The 21,655-nt window shown below is 52.7% G+C and overlaps 7 protein-coding genes across 7 annotated transcripts; 4 read left to right on the forward strand and 3 right to left on the reverse strand.

Annotated features, from left to right (window-relative positions):
* Positions 1-3,910: 3,910 nt before the first annotated feature.
* On the forward strand, positions 3,911-5,111 carry BU25DRAFT_479271 (uncharacterized protein; the record flags this gene model as incomplete). The annotated part of the gene is made up of 3 exons (XM_033711021.1): positions 3,911-4,101; positions 4,359-4,738; positions 4,795-5,111. The coding sequence occupies 3 exons, from the start codon at positions 3,911-3,913 to the stop codon at positions 5,109-5,111; spliced, it is 888 nt and encodes a 295-aa protein (XP_033565872.1).
* A 2,075-nt stretch (positions 5,112-7,186) lies between these two features.
* Positions 7,187-7,669, forward strand: BU25DRAFT_479272 (uncharacterized protein; the record flags this gene model as incomplete). The annotated part of the gene is made up of 1 exon (XM_033711022.1): positions 7,187-7,669. One exon carries the CDS (start codon positions 7,187-7,189, stop codon positions 7,667-7,669), a length of 483 nt encoding a protein of 160 aa, XP_033565873.1.
* Positions 7,670-7,677: 8 nt separating this feature from the next.
* On the reverse strand, positions 7,678-10,704 carry BU25DRAFT_407326 (TPR-like protein). Its single transcript, XM_033705499.1, has 3 exons — positions 10,311-10,704; positions 8,489-10,254; positions 7,678-8,440 (listed from the first exon to the last, which is right to left on the reverse strand). The coding sequence occupies exons 1-3, from the start codon at positions 10,645-10,647 to the stop codon at positions 8,084-8,086; spliced, it is 2,460 nt and encodes an 819-aa protein (XP_033565874.1). The 5' UTR covers positions 10,648-10,704; the 3' UTR covers positions 7,678-8,083.
* A 434-nt stretch (positions 10,705-11,138) lies between these two features.
* Positions 11,139-11,904, forward strand: BU25DRAFT_445773 (uncharacterized protein; the record flags this gene model as incomplete). The annotated part of the gene is made up of 2 exons (XM_033709453.1): positions 11,139-11,259; positions 11,415-11,904. Coding segments are annotated over exons 1-2 (498 nt in total), but the record flags the coding sequence as incomplete, so codon positions are not given.
* A 329-nt stretch (positions 11,905-12,233) lies between these two features.
* BU25DRAFT_407328 (uncharacterized protein) lies at positions 12,234-13,873 on the reverse strand. Its single transcript, XM_033705500.1, has 2 exons — positions 13,108-13,873; positions 12,234-12,917 (listed from the first exon to the last, which is right to left on the reverse strand). The coding sequence occupies exons 1-2, from the start codon at positions 13,783-13,785 to the stop codon at positions 12,354-12,356; spliced, it is 1,242 nt and encodes a 413-aa protein (XP_033565876.1). The 5' UTR covers positions 13,786-13,873; the 3' UTR covers positions 12,234-12,353.
* A 1,097-nt stretch (positions 13,874-14,970) lies between these two features.
* On the reverse strand, positions 14,971-17,294 carry BU25DRAFT_194898 (RNA binding protein-like protein). Its single transcript, XM_033701032.1, has one exon. The coding sequence runs from the start codon at positions 16,978-16,980 to the stop codon at positions 15,256-15,258; it is 1,725 nt and encodes a 574-aa protein (XP_033565877.1). The 5' UTR covers positions 16,981-17,294; the 3' UTR covers positions 14,971-15,255.
* Positions 17,295-19,061: 1,767 nt separating this feature from the next.
* On the forward strand, positions 19,062-20,160 carry BU25DRAFT_194904 (uncharacterized protein). Its single transcript, XM_033701033.1, has one exon. It carries the CDS (start codon positions 19,159-19,161, stop codon positions 19,825-19,827), a length of 669 nt encoding a protein of 222 aa, XP_033565878.1. The 5' UTR covers positions 19,062-19,158; the 3' UTR covers positions 19,828-20,160.
* The last annotated feature ends 1,495 nt before the right edge of the window (positions 20,161-21,655 follow it).

Consider the following 21,655-nt stretch of genomic DNA (forward strand, 5'->3'; position numbering starts at 1 on the left):
CATCAGCTCAGTGAGGTGCTGAGGGTAGGATGCTACGGGTTCAGTGCAACTCCAAGCATGACTTTCGAGCATGCGCCAACACGATCGGAGACAGCAATTGGATGTAGAGTTTCAAAGTCTTCACATTCTCTTTGACCGCTCCACGACAGCCCTGGCTTAAGGATTGCCGCCAAGAACCGACGCACGACATTTCGTGGGGGTGGTTTGAGCACACGATCTCTTCCCCGCAAAGTGCCAGGAGCGATATTGCAGGTGATATCGAGGCCTGTCATTATCGCTGTTGAAGGATAAAAAGTTCTTTCCGGAGTATGCTGCGTCTCAAGGCTCCCTGCATTACCCAATGTAAGGTTTGCTAAGTGCTCCCACGTCTTGCGGGGGTGGTGTAACCGCTAGTCAATTCAAGACGGGCAGAATGCCTGATGACATTCGGTCCTGCATTACGACAAGAAATTGTAATTAAGCCACTATTAGCGGTGAGTCTGATACTCTATCAAAGTAATTATGGATTGCTTCTGACATTGTCCTGAGCACGTACAACACATCTGCAGTAGCTGGATGCTTCTTTCGCCCGCTCAGTGCTTCACACGTCTTGCTGTGGATACAACAATCCAAGCGAAGATTCGAAGGGGCTCGTGCATTGTGGGGATGGAACATTGGTGGTGTCGAACGCGGGAAAGCGCGCCGCAACCTCCTGAAACCTTCGCACAGCCAAGAGCCTTATCAACGTTGTGCTTCGTTGGTGCATCTCATCCCCATCTACCACCAGTCCCTGAAGTCACTAGATTCATCGATCGAATTTTCGGGGCCAAAGCCGATACCACCTTCCTTTAATCGCACATACCGAGCCGGAGGATGGTCTGTCTCATTGAACTTCATTCTTCCCTGGCAGCCTCTGCCGGAGACCTTGGCGGCTTGGCTTACCACCGCAGAGACAACTCAAGGATCATCGACAGCCGTTCCAAAGGCTGTCAAAATCGCACAATTGAATGAGACTATGCAACGTTGACACGAACGACTTGCGCGCATCGCTCATGTTTTCTGATTATCAAATCCGACAAACCAACTTGATCGTCATCAAGAGTTGGTATCAACCTTGGGAATACACTGCTCCTCTGCAGAAAACTTGGCAACCCAGAGGAATTCTGGGCATATCATATCGTCATGTTCCGCGCTTGGCAGTCACCCATCTCCTGTCCTGTACGCCGTATGTGGTTCCTGTAACGGTTCCACCTATCCCGGTGGTGTCTCCGTGTAGCCATCGTTTCCTGTCCTCTCGCAGATGAAACGGGTAGATGCTACGAACATCAGTGGAGAAGACTGAATGCTTGGCGTGACAACGCACGATAGGTACACGTACTGAGCTTACGGAAACTTCATCCATCATTGTGGATTCAAGATTGCCGAATGACTGTACTAGCAGCTTTCGATCCGGAGCAAACACGACAACGACATGAACATCTATCCTCAGTCTTAACGACTGCAGTCCAAACAAATTGCAAATCATCTAATCTGCTACTTCACGAGGACCGGTTAGGGCAACGATCAGTACATCGTCGACAAGATAAGCTTGGAGCATCAGACTTCCTTGCTTGTCGTATATAAGAGTTGACAGGCGAATCAAGGTTGTGTCTCCGCCGAAGTCGTTTCACAGTCAATGCTCGCTCCTCCGGATGCACGCCGTGGGAGTGCCGTGCCAAGGTGAGCAGATCCTCTTGGCGGGGAAGCATGTGCGACAGTCAAAACCATTTGTGTAAGATCAGCTCTGTCCGTGGGATAGCAAAGTTGCAATCTATCTCCTTCAGGTTGGCTCATGTGCAAGTATGAGGGGATGAACGGCCGTCGCCTCAAATGGTGAATCACTGACGAATCAACACCCAATCTCACAATCTTCAATTCAAATTTTCAACTGCGCCTGTACCCAATCTCAGACTTACTACGTACTCCACCCCATGTCAATCGACGTGAATTTTGGTTGACGTGCGAGTAACGTGTCTTCAAGCTTCGGTGTTAGAACCTGACTCCATCCTGCAAGTCTGACGGAAATATTGCAGTAAACGCTGAAGATCATGCCTAGGCCATCCCATATACTCGCTATGCGGTACCACGGCATATATTGCTTTTTGTATTTGGATCCTTCATGTAGAGATGATGCAAAACCGATCTCTAGTCGTACTACTCACAGCCCATCAAGACTCTCATAACTTAATGGCAGGCCATGGCGGACGGGTCTCCAACCGGCCCGCTTCAAGGGTGAACCACAGCATACCGAGGTGCATGTAATCTGAAGGATGCGGCGATTAACACTATTTCTTACCACACCTGGGCTCACTCAACGTGTGCAAAGCCCAGTAGGAGGACTTGTCCTCAACAGTTAGCAGATGTCTATCAGCCTATCAACCAAGTAATCAGGTCGCATTATCTGCGGCTCCATGTCTGCGCCACCTTACTTCAGGTTACACACGGTGGCTAAGATCCTCCCCAATTGTAGCAGGATGCAGCTACCATACGACGCAGAAATCCAGATCGTGCAGCACTGATCTCTCGCCCCAAAAATTCGGTTAATCCCCGAGGAGTCCTGAACAAAGCTGCAAGCAACGTTCTTACACTTCTCCACACCAAGATGATGAGTCTGGTCACTACGCTGTTGGCTGATGCATAATCTACAATAGCTGTCGTTTGATCGGCTTTCACATTTCCGAGTTCCTGCAGGCATATTGTGGCACACATCTGAGCAGGTAAGCTCACTACGCAAACGTAACCTTAGTCCCAAATATAGGCCCCGCCATTGCGCTCGCAGTCTGACCACATTTCGTGTGTTTCTTGAGCCTGGTCTACACAACATATCGGCTGACTAGAACTGCGGCAAGTCTCGACTAGCTCTTACCCAGCGGTGTGTCTACACATGTGTGTCTAATCTCTCATGCTGCGTATCCGAGGTATACAACCATCTGAGAGCTCTCGCGAGGTATTAACGTGCACCCCCATGCAAGGTAACGTACACCCCCTTTACTCGCCTTCTTCAACACCCAAAATCACCTATGTTTTCATTCAAAGGCTCCCCTGAGAAGGTCTGGATCGGGGATTTCGAAGCCAGAACATCGATTAGTGCCTGAAAACCAGCGTATTCCCATCAAGATTGAGCCTTGAAATGACCTTTCAGGTATACGCATCTGAAAAATTTTAACAGAGAAGACAGGTGCCAAGGTGGGTAGGACCAATTGCAGCGAGCTGTGTGGCTGGACGGCTACAATGGGGGTGTACGATAGCCTTTAGGGGGGTGCACATTAACACTTCCCGACAGCTCTCGAGTGTAGTCCTGTAGGTTCATAGGGCTTTCCCAGACAAGAAAAGAGTATCAGAGGAGTGTTCTTGATTGGTCCACTCAGCATAGCGTCTACCAGAAGTACAGCAAGGGATGCTTCTATACCTCGCCTCCATCAGCTGGCGATAACATCATTGGATACCAACTCATGCTAAACTACACTCAAAGGCCCATGTCTCACCGAACGTAATTTAAGCTTTTGACCAAACATGTCGTTTCACAGCCAACATCTCACTGAGCGCAGGCTCTGACGGACCGCTACACTAAATCGAGTAAGCCTACGCCCCCATTCGTATCCTTCACTGGGGTCCAACAAAGAAGGACTTCTGCTACAGTTTCGGACCCATGCCTCATAGTCATGCAATGGCGTATCTGTGGTGTATCTGTGGTGTATCTGTGGTGTAAAGATCTTGGCTGTCTTGTAGGTACAGTTATGAACCGTTCACAGTGTCGCATGCTCTGAGCTTCTGTCTGCCTTTCTGTTCTTCTTAGCCCTGTTTACCACCTGCTCTGTCCTTCTCTCTTGTGGACTCTTGCAACTTGTCATCTTCGAATTCCGATTCAGGCAATTGCAATGATATCATAACCATGGCGGACCCTACGTACAGAGCAGCTCAGCCAGGCGAATTCTTCTGCCCAGCTGGCGGGAAATGGTACGTTGAACGCACTGGCTCTGAAGCGAGACAGACCTACAAGCCCCAATGGTCAAGTCGGTTCAGCAATTTGAAAGATCAAGTTCTGACCTTCTCAGGTATATGTGCGAAACAGGGACCAAATTCGTAGGTTGGTATTCCTGCGCTGTAGCTCTCAGTGCTGGAAGCTGACTTTTTCAAGGCTGTTGTATTGCAGATCCATGCACGAACGGTTGTCATGGCGACAGTCTTCGTCCGGCAGGTCGTTCGACGGCTCTCGACAGTCAATCTCCGGGTGGGTCGTGCGGTGGAAGGACTCCATTTTGGACTTGCGAGCAAGCGCCGACTTTCTGGTATTACATTCGTATGGAATAGGCAATCGCTGTGGATGCTAACTGAAGAAGGGGTTGCTGTAACGAAGATCCCTGCATGAACAACTCAACATGTCCGGAGGGGAAACTGGAGCCCACGTACTGGGACCGACCGGATCAGTACGAATACTTCAAGCATTTAAACATCTTACTGTCATCCACCGCTCCTCAGTCTACATCAACTCTGTTACCTACTGGTTTCTCCTCGTCCAGCAGCGGTTCTAAATCCTTGGGCGCAGTTATTGGAGGTGCTGTTGGAGTCACACTCGGTTTCCTGGTAATCGTCGCAGCTGTTGTTCTCCTCCTCTGGCGCCGGAAGAGACGAAACCGGAAGCAAGACCTGTCCAGACCCTCTATGAGAGAGAATAAGCCTGAAGCTGGAGAGTTGGCATCGCCAGTTTCCGCTGGTACAGGTACGTCCCATTTTCCTCCCAACTCTGAACACAAGAGTACACTGACACCCGTACAGTTCCTCCCACATACTCTTGGGACGTAAACGGCAATCCCCCCGTCCAGCAACGATGGGCTCACAACCACTCCGAGGTGTCAGGCGAAGACTCAAAAGACTCCCCACGCAGTCTTTACACCGAACTGCACTCCGAGTCCTCCCTTGCTCGCATTGCTGAGCTTCCTGGAGCTACGGCGGCAAGGGAGCTTGACACGCCCGACATCACTCCAAAGCCATTGCAAACTAGTTTTGAAGATGATATGGCGAAACAGTCACATGGCTTGGATATTGTGACCAATGCTGAGGAAGAGTCGAGGAAGAGCGCGGGGAAGCGCTAGGTTCGAGAGCTACGAAAGCTTCGTCCGTTTTCATGTTCGATGCTAATGTGCGATAACAATAGTGTACAGCAAACTTTCTTTTCGGTAATTAAGCGCATTTCCCATATCTGAAATTCATACTCATTTTTACACCGTTCCGGTGTCTTGTGCACCTCATGCCCAATTACCTACGTAAATAAGCGATGCTAATGAAGTAGCGACACGCATCTGTAGAACATTCCCCGTACCCATGCCTCAATAGTTCCATAGAATTCTCCGGCGATAGAACTCCCTCCCTCGACATCACGAAAAACATCTGTCATCTCGTCTCAATACCCTCAACTTCACTCAAACCATGTCTGAACGTGGGTCCTAGCGAACAATATGGGCACTGACAACTGCGTCACCAATAAGTGGTTGCAGAAATGTACAGACCCCCCTGAACTTGGTTCACTACTGCAGCAGACTTACGTTATGTAATAATGAAGGCTTCTAGGGGGCTGTTTCTATCTTGGTTCACAGAATTGACAGTCTGGTACATGTCATGCAGAGCAACAACGTAGTGAACGGCCACTCACAAGGCTGTCCGCCCTCATGAACCACGGTACGTACCTACTGTTCGCATCACTATACCAAGGTCAGGGGGTCCTGCACATTTTTGCGAGCACCGATACCACCACTAGAGCCGCCAATCACAGTCCAAGGACCTTGTCAGTGGCCAGAAGGATGTCGCATACCGGCTTGTCCAAATGAAGCAGTAGTGAACCGTACGTTACTCCTGCTCAAACCACGTCTAACGTTGTGACTGACAACAAGATAGACAAATGTGCCTTCTTCCTAAAAGGAAACAATGTGTATACGTATAAACGAGATCGATCCTGGGACCGACCGGACTTCCAAATACTGCATGAACCGCAAGTGTGGAGTCTCTCCAATCGAGACCTATGAACTGATAAGGTGCAGATAAATGCCGCGACAGTCAATGCTATCTTTTGTGCAGTGTGAGGAGCTCCCAACGATGCAACATATCACAAGCTGAGGAACATGCAGTTCGTCTGGCGCGAAGGCTACGACTTTCCATGGTGCTATCGTCGTGAGTCTACCTATATCACCGTAAAAAGTTATCTCGGACTGACTGACTTTTGAAAGACTACAAGAAGGCACCAGTAATCAAGCCAGACTACCCCTTGCAAGACAGACCACATCCTTGTAGGCCTGTCTGTGGGATGGAAGGAAATCAGTCATACATTCATCACGGGTACTGTAACCTCTGAGCCCATTGCTGTAGGATCGCAGTGTGTTTGCATCGAGCAGCACTCTTGCCCAGGCCGGTAGCGTCAGTGGTGCTTCGTCCTACGTTTCTTCTCGTAATACCTGATTCCTTGACACCAGATTTTGCTCAGAACGTGCCTTCTCAACAACACATCTCAAAGCTACTTCTTTCCTAACGCTGCTTCTTCCCCAACCCTGCATCCACATCGTCTTCCCCCTCCATCTCCGCACTCTCTCAACCCCCATCTTCTCGCCTCACCGACCAACACCAATCTACTATCGTATTTATCTCTTTCACATGATACCAAGATCCCCTAACCTATCCTCATCGGTCCTCCACGGCTCCCACAGAATATCCCTCACAACTCTTCAATCAACACCCTTCACCCTTCCAAGATTCACCTTCCGTCCTTGGAACCACTTCATTACCTCCGTCCACAGTAGATGGCTCAATATTCAACACTTGCTCAGTGAAAACTGGTGAGACCAGGCCCGTAGAGTATTCAGCTATGTAAAGGGCGGCTTCGCGTTTGCTGGGGTCGTCGAGGGTGGAGGGTGCTGAATCGAATTCATGCCGCCCAAAGCCAAATGCTGTTTTTGCCTTGGCTGAGAGTTTCTTCAGTGCTTGCAAGGGAGTAGCCTGCAGTGACCAGGATTCAATATACGAGGAAGATGGACTGTTGTTTGCTACCTTGGAGTCGTGCGAGGGGATACGATGGTCGCTTGCTTCCGGCTCATGACTGCTCATCTTGTCCGTGCAAACGCGCTGGTCCATAGATTCGTGAACAATGCCAGTCTGATCGCCCGTTGCTTGGACTAGCACTATGGCACGCAAGAGAAGTAACACAACCACATCCCTCCCCACTCCAGCACCAGCGAACATCGCTAATAGGGAGTATCACCGCTCGTCTGAGACGAACGACGCTTTCGATCGCGACATCGAGTATCCCAATTCAAGCCGCCCCTTCCTGGAACCAGAACAAGCCAACAGTGAAGAAAACAGCGGCGTGAGCAGTAGAGACGCTTACGACTTCGTCGAAGTATCGAAAGAAGTACCACACAGTCCTTCCCCCTCTGACATCCCAGCCGCCTGCCATCTGGATGATATACAGGAGTTGAGCAACTTGGACCAAAAGACGCGCAAACGCGGTTTGCCAAGAGCGGAGAGGAAGAGAATGTTGTTGGAATTGCAAGACAAGTTGACCGCAGAGCGGAAGAGGAAGGCCGAGGAGGCAGAGAAGCAGAGAGCCGAGGAGCTTGAAAAGGAATATGTTCAAGTGCGGAGGAAGGGTGGAGAAGAGGTATAATGATCTCCCGTAAGATGTTGATCGTTAAGCTACCTACTGTACAGTCCAGCACAAGACACCAGTCCATGCAATCCATCATCCAAAAAAAACTGTTGGTATAACTCATATCCTCGTCCAGCGTGCCTTGTCAAAACAAGCAATGCATAACCCAGCACTGCCCAAATGGGTAGCAACTTGACAAACTCCTTCCTCCAATGCAATGCAAATGCAAACCAGCTTTTGCTCGCCCCAAGAACATGCAACGTTAAAGAGTACAATAACGAAGGGTATAAAGGCCGATTTTGTGTACGTTTGCGAGAGTGAGGATGAGGTTGATTATGTGATGCCGGCGATAGCGATGCGCTCGGGGTGCAATCGGTGTCCAAGGTTCGTACAAGAGGTCCGAGTGTTCGTTAGTTGTGAATAAGAGGGTTATCATCTGTCCTCCTCACTGCTCCACCCAGCATTGTCATCCTGATCAATCGACTCCATGACCTCCTTGATAACGCCATGAGACTTCGGATCCAGGTTCATCGCAATCGTAAGGTGTCTTATAGCGTTCGCACGGTCTCGGCCTTTCTTGTAGCAGCGGCCAAGCAGGAAGTGGATGTTCGGGTCATCAGGCGCTAGGTCCTTCAGGACAAGCAGCTCCCTGAGAGACGCTTCTGAGTCTCCCAGCTTGAGTAGTGTTTGCGCCTTGCGGAAGCGCGCCATGATGGATCGAGGGTCAAGGTTCACAGCAGCTTGGAAGTGTGTGAGGGCGACATCGATTTTCTTCATACGGTCAAGAACCTGGTCTAAGTTAGTACTGTGCATATCGTGATTGTTTATTGCACTTACCAGCCCAATCCTGACAATAATCATAGCATTGTTTGGATTGATCTGGGATGCGGCCTTGTAGTGCTTCTCAGCGACATCGTACTTGCCCATCCTCTCGTATACATTTCCGAGACCGTACCAGCCGTTGTAATGCCTGTTGTCGGCACTGATCGCGTTCCGGTACGCCTGCATGGCTTTGTCGAACTCCTCGTTGGCTACGTGCTCGTGACCTTGCAGAGTGAACGCGTAAGCAAACTTAGGGTCCAGTTGCGTGGCTCGCGCAAAGCACTTGACTGCGTCGTCATGTTGTCGCTCAAGAGACGATGCGTTACCGAGGGCACACCACGCTTGCGGTGACAGACGATCCTGATCGATCAATGTATGCGCCAAGTGACCAAGAGCAACCTCATCCTTCAGTTGCCATAGTGTGTTGGAGTACACCTCCATGTGTTCGAGGTATGAAGGTGCTTTCTCACGTATCCTCTTGAATACCTTCTCCGCCTCTGCATACTGTGCGCGTTCGTAGTGTGCTTTGCCGATATGCGCAAGCACCCATGGTGTCTCGCGCTGTGCTATTGGTACAGACGCAAATGCTTCCAAGGCTTTCACTGACTCGTAGCGGCTCAGGTACCTGTAACCGGATCCAATCCTGTGCAGCAGGTCTAGAAGCCATTTCAACGCTTCCTCTTCACGGGTGATATCTGTTGGAGGAGCCATTCTGGGAGGCGGCGGTGGTGCTATCGCAGCTGCGCTCAGCGGCCTTGGCTTGGGTTCTAAGGGCTCTGTAGCATCGAGGGTTGGTTTCCGGTTGCCGCTAACGACTCGTCCTACAGTCGATGCGGTGCCTGTCCTTCCCTTCGTTCCTGTCGCCTTGACCTTCCGCAGCTCTCGTCGTTCTCTTATCTCTGGGTCTCTACTAGGAGCAGCTGCTGGCGGTCGACTTGTAGTGCGAGTGGATCCTATGGAGGCAATGGAGTTGAACAATCGGGCGCTTCTACGCGGTGGTGCGGCTGTAGGGTCGACTGCGTGTTGTTGTGAGGCTTGTGTGTGTTGCACATGCGTAGAGTGGCCGGAGATGGTCCTCTTATGACCATTCTGATTCACCGGTCGTGGTATGTCTGTCTGCTCGCCATCTGAAGGGTTCGTTTTCGTTCGCACTCTCGACGTGATCGGCCGCATCCTAGGCGGGTCTTCCACGGCGGCAAACGGTTGCATCCTAATCTTCCGCCCTGGCGCGTGCATGATATCGGCTGGCCCACGCTCTGTCATGACTGGACCTCCGCTCTCGCCCATCATCATATCGTCGTCGTCAGGGTCCTGGCCGTTAGCCACCGGAGTTTCGATGTTGAGATATCGCCCGTTAGGCGCTGGATTCCTGCCGTTCAGCTTCGAAAGCAAGTTCGTTCCTCCCATGTTGAGTCCTGCATCTCCGCGCTGCCGTGTTGGTGGATTGAATGGGTCGTCATCAGGCCTCGAAACAAATGGATTGCTGCTCTCCAAGCTTTCTTGTGGTGGTGCGACTTGCGCTGTGTGGCCGTTCTGTGCAATGTGCGATATGGAATCCAGCATAGCCGGGGTGATGGTGAAGACGTTCTGCGGTCGAACAACAGCGCCAATGTCGCAGAGACCGGTGAAAGCATCCCACATGAACGAGTTGAGCTTCAGCGAGTCCACATAGTATTCGATAGCCTTCTTGGTGTCGCCGTGTGCTGCCCAAAGTTTCCCTAGCAGGCAGAAGCACGCTGCAGCGTCGGGAACATGCCGTCTTGACGTCTCCGAGTGCTTGTCTAGTGTCACTGTTAGCCCACCCGCAGCACATCCTGCCCTATCGTAGCGCGCTTACTCCAGTGGTTTCGCCCATGCCACAGTCCTCTAGCCTTCTCGAGCGCCACAGCTCCCAGCTCAAAGCGCTCCAGGCCCAGACATGCTTGCGCAAACACGTACGCACATCCCAAATGTTGCGCCTGCGCAGCCTTGTTCTTGGAGTGTTCAAACGCAGCTTTGTACCTTCCTAATCGAAGGTTGCAGAGGGCTAACAAATGCGCAGCATCGGCGTTGCGGCTGTCCAGAGCGTGTAGACGGCCGGCGAGGAAGAGCGCGTTTTCGGTGAAGCCGTTGTCGAGGTGGTAGTGTATGAGCTGTCGCAGCTGGGCGTTGGCTGCAGAAGGCGGCGGCAACATGGTGGGCGGATGGATGGTGTTGTGTATCGCGCCGAGGAAAGGTGGAGTTGAGCAAGATGGGGGGAGGGGGAGGGGGGCTTCACGGTGGTATAGGCATGAAGACGGCGAGATGAGGGCGCAAGAGGGGGCGTGGGCGGTGCGGGTGTTGGCAGGCGTGTTTCGCGGTGAAGGGCGATGTTATGTTGCTAGGTGACGCTTTCGGCGTGCTCGACAAAGCGAATTGGCAAACACAGCGGACGCAGCAGGTGTAAGGGCAGGCGGGCCCTTAGGGTGACATACTAGGAAGCAGCGAGGAAGTGTCTGCTGCAGCAGGGCCAGACGGGTTGCGCGATGTTGTCCTGCGCGAGAACAGAGAACAGAGAACAGAGAACAGACGTGCTGCAATGCTCGGGCTTGTTGTGCATGCAACGGTGAGAGGTCGTGCACAGGGCAGGATAGCAGGTCCAACCACCGTTCGAATGCGGCGGGAAGCCTGCCACTGCCCGCAGCCATCGTCATCGCACGCACACCGTAACGCCAACTGCCATTGATTGCTGGCCATTGAAGCACAAAACAGTGTTTCAAGCCAAAGAGGTCCAGTGCCAAAACAGCCCGTTGCCCACCATGGCGCAGGTAAGTAAATATGGCTATCAAGCCCCACGTTGTTCTTTTCGACTCTGAGCTATCTGATGCTCTCGTGCCCCTGTTGTATCCTTGTATAGACACTGCCTGAGCTACTACGAGGCCCTATATTCGAAAACTTCTGGCAGTATACCAATCACAAGCAGAAAGCCACTAAAACCCTCGCCGCCGCCAACACCCGCCGCCTAAACACAACCCTCTACCTGACCCTCGCCATCCACACCCTCTTCTGGCTCCTGCGCGCCTTCCTCTTCCGCTCCACCTTCACCCGGCGCTCACTTCTCCTCTACCTCCTGCTCTCCGCCCCCCAACTCCTCATCAACCTGCAATTCGAGCGGCTCTCGCGCCCTACCCACCTACCCGATGGCTCCATCAAGCGCGCCGGCGAAGACCTCGATGCGCCCGGCCTGACCGAGTACATGTGGGATGTGACTTACTGGACGTATGGATGCGTTGTGCTGGCGACCTTGTTTGGGGATTGGATGTGGTGGGGCATGATTGTTGTGCCGGTGTACAGTGGGTACTCGTTGTATGGCATGTATAGGGGGTTTAGGGGCGCTGGGTATACGGATGCGGCGGGGGTCCCGCAGCCGGGGGCTATGCAGAGTAAGAGGCAGGCGAAGATGGAGAAGAGAGGTGGGCAGAAGGTTGCTTACAGATGAGGTGGAGTGCTTAGGGCATTGAACAAGGGTCTTGCGCAGAGATGCGCGCGCAAGTGGTGCTCGCGTGCTCTTGCGCTGCGTCACGGACGTTGGAAGAAGGAAGGCGGTTGCGGGGAGGTGTGCAGCATTCTGTGGCCAAGCATCTGGTTGCAAGATGCGTAGCCATGCTTTGCATTGATCGAGCCGGGGCAGAATGTCGCAGATTGGAGGATGGTCCCGGATGGCTGCAGGGATAAGGTATAAGTCACAGGGAAGATAAAATGCATGGTCACTTGAAGGATGACTGAGTGAACACAAGACGTAGATATATTGCTCAAAATGCTAAACGCAGGCATCGTGGCCAATGAAAATGCGCGCTCCAGATGCAGCCATATACTACATGTGACACATACACAGACAATAAAGTTACATATCGTACAAGCTTTACGCTTCGACTTTGGTTGGGATCTTGACTTGTCCCTTCTTGCGGTCCTGGTGGGGGAGACCATATCTCCAGCCGACACCCCTCACGTCCCTTCCGTTGCGGCCTGCGCTTTCAACGCTGATGTCCTTGAACACGAAGTCCCATCTCCTCTGGGGAACGACCTTCTGTGCTCGAATCTCAGCTTCTCTGGCCTCCTCTTCGCGCTTCTTCTGCGCTGTCTCCACAGCGAAACGCTCCTCAGCAAGCTTGCGGCGCTCCTCGAAGCTCAGACCTGAGGCGAGTTCACGTTCGGCCTTGACCAGCTCGGGGTGGGGAATGCGCTCATCGGCAGGGAGTAGGCTGTTGTCGAAAGCCTTACCAGCATCTTCACGGGTGAAGTGCCTTGACTCGGCAACGGGAACCCACAGCTGTTGACGAGTGGCCGGGTGTACGATCAGATCGTTGATGGGCTCGTGTACGATGGGTCGCTTGCCCTTGTTCTTGGGGTCTGTAGTATCGATGTGTGGTGTTGTGGGCAGCATGTTGAGGACTGCCTTGGAGTATGGGACGGCCAAGGTTTTACCCTGAATCACAATCAGTAATAGTCGCCAACATGTTTCTCTAGTCATAACGAAGTGATCGTCGACGTTCAGCAGAAGCAGAGCTCCTGTTTACATTTTGTAACCATGTAAGTGTCTTCAAGACTAATCGAATTTATAATGTCTCATCATGTCGTGGGGGAGAAGTGCAGATAGAAGGAGTGTCTCAACGTACCTGTGCGATCCATTCCTTCTCCATTTGCTTGAGACGTACGACTGCGCCGACACGCTCATTGCTGACACCAAATTCGACACTGGCAAGCGACACTGTCGCCCCATCTCGCTTCACACGCTGATAAATGGCTTCTCGTAGATCTTCACTGAGCACGGACTGACTGCGGAAGTACTGGTTCAGGGGGAATGGGCGGAGATCCTCTGCAGTCTCTGGTGGTAGCTTTGAGTCGTCCTGCTCTGCATCCTTCTTTTCGACCTCTTCTTTCCGTGCTGCGGACTCCAGCTCATCTAATGACTCTTGCCCCTCTGGTGTCTTGGCCTCCTCTGTTGGCGCTGCGGCTTTGTTCGTGGTTTCTGTCAATTTTGACTCGCCCTCCGCCTGTGGTTTTGCTGCTCCACGCTGATATCCTGGCCCTGCACGAACCAGATTGCCGTACCTATCATAGGCTCCGAGGTAGTTGGTGGAGTCGGGAAGAGGCTCCTTCAGCTGTTTTCCCGGGCCATTGAGCCACTCATAGAACTTCCGCCGCCGTAATGTGGCTTGTTGGCATGATGTTTGTGAGAATTGGCGCGATGGCTGCGTGTTCTGTGTAATCGATTGTGGTCGTGCGGATGAAGATTGGCTGGGAGTAGGCCGGGGAAGGGAGGCAAATTTGGAGGAGCGGATCCGAGGAGGCATAATTATTGTGGGCCAATGCTATCGCATCGATGCAATATAGTACACAGAATGAAAAGAGACGCGAGCAATGAGCATGGGTCTTGCGATGTGGTTCGAAGCTTCGAACACCAACATGCAGAAAAGTTACATTGGTCTTAGCTTCCGCACTAGCAGCGCCAAGAGTATGTCTCACGTGACTAAAGCTATCATTGTCTCTCCATCCCCTCCAGGAAGCGAAACAGCATGCCTGTATTCAGCTTTTTAGATTAGAATGTTTCTGAGCTCCAAATGCTGAAGATATCTGATCTTGCGCATCTCATTTGGACGATCAGGGTAGACGCGATGATCGACACACATCTCCCGCAATCTTTCGATGCTTGCATCTATCCGTGGTAGTTTGTACAACCATATGCAAGGGCGGACGATCACCACATGGCCGCCAGGTGGTGGTCTTCTGAGGCATTTGAAACTGATTCCGCAGTTGGTCATGACTGATGGTGCGGAGCTGGTAGCTCAGTCAAGACCAGCGTATTGCTACGAAGTATTGGATAGAGCGTTGCATGATGCTCTGCATTCGAACGTTACGTGTCGTTGTACTGGACAGTCTAACACCTGCACATGAATTACAGGATCGTGACGCAATGATTTTTATTAGGTAGTGATATGAGGGACGTCGCTCTATGCAGCCACATGTAGCAACCCAAAATGGTTGACGTAAAGCAGATTACCAGCCCAAGTAATGACAGGCCGTTACAACGTGAAGGCAGAGACCGAAGTCCGAGTAGATGCTTGCCAAATCCAGATAATAAATGTAAGGACAGAATATGGTCCAGCTCCTAGTATGCTGCGAGCCTGCAATGCGCGTGTAGATGAAAGATGACGAAGTAGAGAAACCAAAAACAGTGGGTAAGAGTAAAACCATTGCAACAACAGGTTCTCAACAGACTGCCATCTGTTGAATCTGCCAAACTATGGATGGCCGTGTACCATCAAACGACCGTTTCATCGCTGGACGAAGAAGGGAAACCTCCCAAAGTCGCAGATACGAGTTGATACAACTCCTCCGTGCCAGCTTAGTCAATTTGCTCTCCCTGGTGCCCGACCTGAAAGAAGCTACCAACGATGGCAAGGGTCCGCAACTTGTGTAGAATAGAACAAAAATGAAATAAATCCAGCCTCTTCGAACGCCTCTCCGTGCAAGCCGTGTAGCCAATTAGCAAACGCACAAGGGGGAATCATCGCTGTATGCTGGAAGGAAGTCCATGCCCAAAGGACGCAATAGTCCTGAAGGAAGTTCCACGCCTGTACCCATGCCCTTGCATAAATGAGAAATGAAACCAGATTCAACCCAAACAACTCAACACCTCGCAATGTAACCGAAGTGACAGGATATAACGCGACAAATATGCAGCATACGTCTGACGTATGCTTGAGATCGATGCACCCCCAAACTCCTCATCAATCATGACGGCGTCGTCATCGTCGTCGTCTCTAACGACCCATCATGTATGCGGAGTAGCTTCCGCCCATGCTTCCGAAGCCGTTGCCGCCCGTAGCCATGGGTTGGCGCATGCCGCTGGACATTTCATTTGGACCCATACCGAAGCCGCCGTTGGCGTACATGCCAAAGCCATTGTTGCCGTTTGCGTGGGACTGGTTCGCTAGACCTGGAGGGGCTGACAAGCCAGGTGGTGGGCCAGTGGCCGTAGAGAAGCCAGGCGGGGCTCCAACGCCGCTTCCAAACCCGGAAAGAGGAGTACTCGGAGTGATGGATGATGCAGATCCCATGCTGGCGTGCTGACCACTGCGAACACCAAGAGGGTTCTTCGAGAAACTAAGTCGAATCCCGCCCTTGACGCTGTTGTGCAGCATATATCCGTAAAGCTCGTTCAAAGCCTTGGTAGCAAACGATGTGTCTTCAAATTCGACGAAACACATGGGGCCGTTCTGTTTCGTGCGGAAACACAGACGCTTGTACCCACGCTGCTTGGAGAACACAGCTTTGAGCTCGTCTTCGGAGGTGTCCATAGGCAGGTTTCCAACGTAAAGCGTATTGCAGGGTGGGTTTTGATCAGCAGGATTAACTGGGGGATACGTTGGTCGAGCAAAATGCGAGGGATACTGCTGGAAGCCTGTGTTGGGCCCGTTGTTCAAGGCGGGCGGTACGTTATGAGGAGACATGGCCGAAAGGCCCGGTCCAGGTGACTGCATAGTGGCTGCAGATCGTGGAGATGCGTAGTTGTTCGACGGTGGGGAGCTCATGCCGTTGACGCTGTTCGTGTTCAGCGATAGTGATGCAAAACGGGACACTGGAATCGATGGATTTGGATTTGTTGCTCTGCGCGACATGTTGGACTGAGCAGGTGGACCTCCAGTGGCGTACCCAATGGACTCGTTGAGCAAATCGTTGTCATCGTCTGCCTCATCATTGATGACCGACTTTCCCAGATTGCGACTTGTAAATGAGGTCTGTACCGGTGACGTCGGCGAGAACAGGTTGGAGACTCCGAATTCTCCGTTGCCAAGACCTGGGGTTCCATTTGGTGGGGACATCTTCTCCATATTTTGGAAAGTCCCATTGTATCGCGAAGATTGACGTCCGTTCGAAGTCGCGCCGGCGATCCCGGTGGAGGATGCAATGGATCCATGTCGCGCAGATCCGCTATCGACAGTGTTGCGCCGCAAGCCAATAGCGCCGCCATGGCCATCCTGTAGCACCTCAACAATCAGAGTTGCGTCTTTAGTAGCATTGCGCTTGCCGTTGAGGAGATCGCGCGCCTCCTTTGCGCCATCGTAGGTCTGGAAGTAGGCAATAGCAGAGGCAAAGCCCTTGTCCTCTGAGTATCGAGACTGAGGGACCATTTCGCAGTCGACTAGGTCCTTAGCGAAAAGCAGAATATTGCGCACAGCCTCCTTGTCACTGTTGCTAGGGAGCTTGCGCAAGAAAATGGCGTGTCGAGTCTTATTATCTGACGTCAAGTCGGCATCACCGAAGGAAAGCATGGAGAGGCCGTTGCGCTCGGTTGGCCGACGCTCACCAATAGCACCGTTCATGTTGTATGTGTGAGAGGATGAGAAGACGTCTGCCGTCATGGTGTTCTTGGAGAACAGCTTCGGAGGTGACGACGAGTTGGAGCTGCTTAGTGAGCCGTGGAGGAAAGGGCTGTTGGAAAGATTCGAAGGACTTGTGCTGCTCGGACTTGGCTCACCGGCCATTTCTTCCTTTGTCGTCGAGGTATCGTGGCGGCCGTGGTGGAAACAAAGAGCGCCGATCGAAGCGAGTCAAACGGACGGCGGTGACCAATGTAGTGAGTCGACGGTGACGATTCAGATGTGTCAGGTCTCGGATCGCGTGGTGGGAGAGTCTAATGTAGATAAGGGTGGTACCTGGGGGTAAAACAGCTTCGAAACGTGGTTATGCCCAGGTCAACTCTTAACGGTTGCGAACGGTTGCGAACGGTCACAAAGGCGCAGGCGCAGGCGCACGTGTGAGGATAAGCGATTGGCGCTGTGCAGTAAGAATTACGGGTGCTGGCGTGGTCGAGGAACAATAGTCTCCTGCGCGCAGCCGCTGCGGAAGGAGGATGCAGTTGTCCGGGAGGTAGTTACTGGGCCGGCTTGGGAGAGCGAAGCAGCGCGACGGCTGAGCACTGGGGGGTCCGGTCTGATATGGGACCAGGCTCCGTGGTGGAAAACGAAAGTTGGAGCTGATGCGCTAGGCTGCGGGCGAGTCTGTGAGGAATGCGCCTGCAGCGAGGGCTCCTGGGCTGCAACGGTGAATGGGTGCTTTAGGGCAGAGTGGCAGAGAACGGGTGGAAAGGCCAGTGCATGCAAGAGGCAGCAGATGCAGAGGGGATTTGGGGGGTGCGGACTCGAGAGCTGGTGGCTCAGGCGCTGGGCTGTGAGCTCGGATCGCTGGACTGGTCGAGGGCAAGGTACCGCGCAAGCCAATCGGGGCGGCAGCAAGGATGCAGACGCGGGCAGAGTAAATGCGCAGAGTATCTTCAGTCGTGGGATGCGCTGCTGCTACTTCTCCGCGCGGCAGTGAGATTCAGATAGAGCAGTAGGGCAGAGGGCATCTGACAGAGACTGAGGGAGGGAGGAACGGCGCGATGCAGGAGGGGCAGGTGTGGGTGTGGGAAGGAGAGGTTTGGTGGAAAGCAGACGGGACGCTCTTGCTAAAAGCGACCTCACCCACGGGAAGGGGCGTGTTGAGACTGGTGCTGTGGGCTTGACCCAGGACCCTTGGACAGCACCGCGACCACCATAAGCCTAAGCTGATTCGGCTGTGCGAGTACTCCAGACACTTGCAGCGCAGTCACACAGGTACCGCGACAGACGTGCGCGATAGCGTACCACCAGGCAATGACTGTATGGATTGCGAGCCTGCTGGCGGCGCGCCTGCCCTCTGCTCGACGCGTGCCTGCCCTATTGAGCGCCGTCTCACCACCGCACGCGCGCTGCCAACCATCACTCTATCTGCGACGCTTTCGAGGTCACTGCGCGGCACAAAGCGAGCGCTCGGCCATGTGAATACCAGATAAAGTATGACTGCTGCCCTCAACCTTGCTCCCCAGCCAGTTTGGCCTCCCGCTGCCGCCATGCTCCAGCGATCTTGGGCGCCGGTAGAGGGCCGCCCTCCTACTGGCTGGCTGCTCTAAGCTCTATCAACCTTTGACGACAGCTGCGGAGCTCAACGACGCTGCAGCGTGGGATGCTGAGCGCCGCCGCCTTGTATGCAGGCCCAGATGTCGTTTCTTTTTCGCACGACATCACCGCTGCCATCGCCCTTGCACTGCGCTGCGTGTTTGCTGAGGCTCTGCGCTGCTCACCACCCTCTTAGAGGCCCGGTTGCAGTCTGCATTCACGACATGCATGTCCATGCACGCCTGCCAGGAAGCTTTCAGGCTATCGCAAGCGGCATTTTGCGGGTGCAGTCAACGTTCATCACAGGCAATCGGTCCTGCTCCGAGTCCACAAACGGCCTCTCTTAGCTGCTAGCGTAAAGACGGCTCACCGCGTCTGTGGGAAGTGGCCATGGCCGCTTTTGTGGCCTGCTAACCAGCCCTTTGGCGCTGAAGTGCCGGGATACGAACGGCGAATCACAGTCTTGGGCCTGGCTTCGAGGAGATCAGCCTTCCTGCGTCCAGGGAGTGGGACTCCCCAGTGATTTTCGTCTGGACTCGAACTGCTGTTCATGGGCAGTCGCTGCAGGCGCACACAAGCTTCGACATCTTCAGTCAGCTGCACCTCCTGCCGGCGACGTTGGTGGGAATTTGACCGGCTGCGTTTGCGTGTGCAGACAACCACTGCGGGGCAGTTGAACCCTACCAGACAAACCTCCGAGCATGCCTGCGATTTCACAAGTCAGATCTGTGGCCAGACAAGACACAGATGCAGGCGGGGACGGTGTCCGCCAATCATGGCAATCCGAGAAAATCACGTCTCGGTATGCCGAAACTACCACCACTTCCGGTCCTGCCCAAAAGCAAGTATGCTGCCTCTCCCGCGGCTATGTCGTCGACAAAGGCAGTGCAGGCAGAGTATGCGTGGCCTCCTCAAAACAGCACGGCTTGTCAAGAACCATGTTTCTGGCCTCCAAGGTTAGCGCGCCATACACGCTCACCTGGCCATCACGCAGCAGGTACCCTACCGGCAAGTGGTACAAGAGAAGGCACCACTCCCGAAAAAGAAACACACTTTTCGTATGCCTATATGAGTCGGCCTTTTATAGCGTCTTTGAAACACCGCCACGTGGTTCCACCTACCACCAAATCGCCCCATTATCTCTCTTATACAGTCCAATCAAGTCTGTGTAGCCGAACGGGGCGGCCTCTTCATGTTGGAGTACAGCATCAGCAAGATCAAAGGCTCGTCCAGATTGTACAGATGACATACTCAGGATCAGCGATCTTCTTCAGCGCGTGTGCTTACATGCGAACGTGTCCAACATCAACTACACAAATATCACGAATATCAATATACGCACGCCGTTGTGTGTCACTATGGCTTGAGCCAGCATTCAGCCCAGTCACCAGAAATCGGTCGTCAAGACGCAGCTGACACCTTTTCGGCCTTGTTACTCCAGGCACTACCATTCGTGGCTCTTGGTACTGCCGCTTTTGGTCACTCTTCGAGAGCCGGACTAAGGCAACGACTTCCACCTTTTCAAGAACCACCATCCGAGGATCGACGGTACCATCACATGCCAAAAAGAGCCTACGTTATCGCCTTGATTGCCGAAGCAAGAGTCAGCTTGGAGTGCTGGGGCTTCTCCCACAACATTGGGTCTAATGATGTACCTCGTACCTCAGGTAGTCTCCCGGACGAGAGGTTGGAAGTGAATTGATCTGAACTGTCTTAAGTCCGCACCGTACAGACTGAGTACGCACTCCGGATTCTGGACGTCATACCTCATACATCTATACAGCAGTCAGCTTCCACTTACTTGATCATCAGCAGGGCTGTCTATGTAGATTGGCCCATCAACAATAGAGCTTCCGTAGCACAGACCTTGCGAGCTTCGACCTACTATTTATATCTAGCTGTCACTCCTCTACCCGATACACTTGACAGTCTGCATTGCTGATAGGGTAGCATAACCATCCATCGCCAGTATACATATGGGCACGTTAAGATGTCGGGTTTTAGTTCAGCGCAAACGATGGTGAAATTTCCAAGTCAGCGGCAGATCGAAGGTAGTCTTCATTCTTAGGCTCGGCCCGGACGATGTGCAGCGTTTCACAACTTTTAGGGTACTTGCCATATCACGGTGGAAGATGGCATATTACAAGTTTTCTCGGCAACAGCACACGCAGAGCACTCTTGCCTATAAGCAGAGCGGCATTCAGTCATTCTTACACCTTTGTCAGCTCTGTACCTCCATTGTTATGATGATCCTGCCATCTCGACATCTCTACGGTTAGATTTCTTGAGCTGGGGTGTATATGTTTTCACGTGGCTCATTCTACTACGTTGATCGAAGACATCCTTCAGCGTTCACTAGCTCCACGCATTGCCCTCACGCGACCGAATAAAGGACCATGCATGCAAACAACGCCTGCGAACCCTGTTTGCAGTACTGGGAACCAGACGCTTGGATCCCCTTGCTGATCGTTTCACGATACGAGCCACTGGCGTCAAACTCCCCTCCAACATCAATGCTTCCACGTTCAGCCTTCTGAGATTTGCAAGGGCGCTCACACCAATCATCTGCAAGACTTGACCGGTGTCTCATTCCGGCTCGTCCATATCGCACGGCTTTGCGATTACTACACGCATATACGCTATCAACGGTGAGAAGGCTGGCGATATTCAATTTGCTCGGAGTACATTCCGGAATCCTGGCCAGGTGAGCTGAATGGCAAATCACCGAAGCTTGGAGCCTACGCACACTCCAGCAACTGCATGCAGCATCGACCCAGAGTCAGTGCATGCAGTAATGCCGCCGGACCGCTGACAGGCGAGTTTGCAGTCAGCACGCCGTGGCGGGGAAGCGCGAACTCAGACTTTACCCCACAGCGTAAGCAACGAGCTGAATTGACTTTCGACTTTGTATGGTCAAAGTGAGTGAAATGAGTCATATCCTTCCTTTCAAGTGATTGCTAGCGGATGCGCGGGCTGTAATGCTGATTGAAAAGGTACAAAAGAAAGTTGCTTTGAGACTGTCTGATTGGACGCCCACGACTACACGATGGCGAGCTAAACGGACATAACGGCCGACATTGCAACAAATCGCTGCTACAAGCTCACAGCAAGCGCATAGATGCGGTCCAGTATTCTCTCTCATAAACACCAAGGCAAACAGCAGTCAGGTCTGGACGTCTATTGAGTCTCTTTTTGCCTTCTCAGCGCTACTTTACTGAAAGCATCGCACTTTGTATGGTTTCCT

This window comes from Macroventuria anomochaeta, assembly GCF_010093625.1.
Source record: "Macroventuria anomochaeta strain CBS 525.71 unplaced genomic scaffold BU25scaffold_4, whole genome shotgun sequence".
Taxonomy (NCBI): domain Eukaryota; kingdom Fungi; phylum Ascomycota; class Dothideomycetes; order Pleosporales; family Didymellaceae; genus Macroventuria; species Macroventuria anomochaeta.

Excerpts from the sequence above, each read along its gene's own strand:
- BU25DRAFT_407326 (XM_033705499.1), bottom strand. The coding sequence starts at position 10,647 with ATGTTGCCGCCGCCTTCTGCAGCCAACGCCCAGCTGCGACAGCTCATA. Across the intron at positions 10,255-10,310 it reads GCATGGGCGAAACCACTGGA|ACAAGCACTCGGAGACGTCA; the intron begins GTAAGCGCGCTA and ends CAGTGACACTAG. Across the intron at positions 8,441-8,488 it reads TTATTGTCAGGATTGGGCTG|GTTCTTGACCGTATGAAGAA; the intron begins GTAAGTGCAATA and ends AACTTAGACCAG.
- BU25DRAFT_407328 (XM_033705500.1), bottom strand. The coding sequence starts at position 13,785 with ATGCCTCCTCGGATCCGCTCCTCCAAATTTGCCTCCCTTCCCCGGCCT. Across the intron at positions 12,918-13,107 it reads AGAAGGAATGGATCGCACAG|GGTAAAACCTTGGCCGTCCC; the intron begins GTACGTTGAGAC and ends ATTGTGATTCAG.
- BU25DRAFT_194898 (XM_033701032.1), bottom strand. The coding sequence starts at position 16,980 with ATGGCCGGTGAGCCAAGTCCGAGCAGCACAAGTCCTTCGAATCTTTCC.
- BU25DRAFT_194904 (XM_033701033.1), top strand. The coding sequence starts at position 19,159 with ATGCAGGCGGGGACGGTGTCCGCCAATCATGGCAATCCGAGAAAATCA.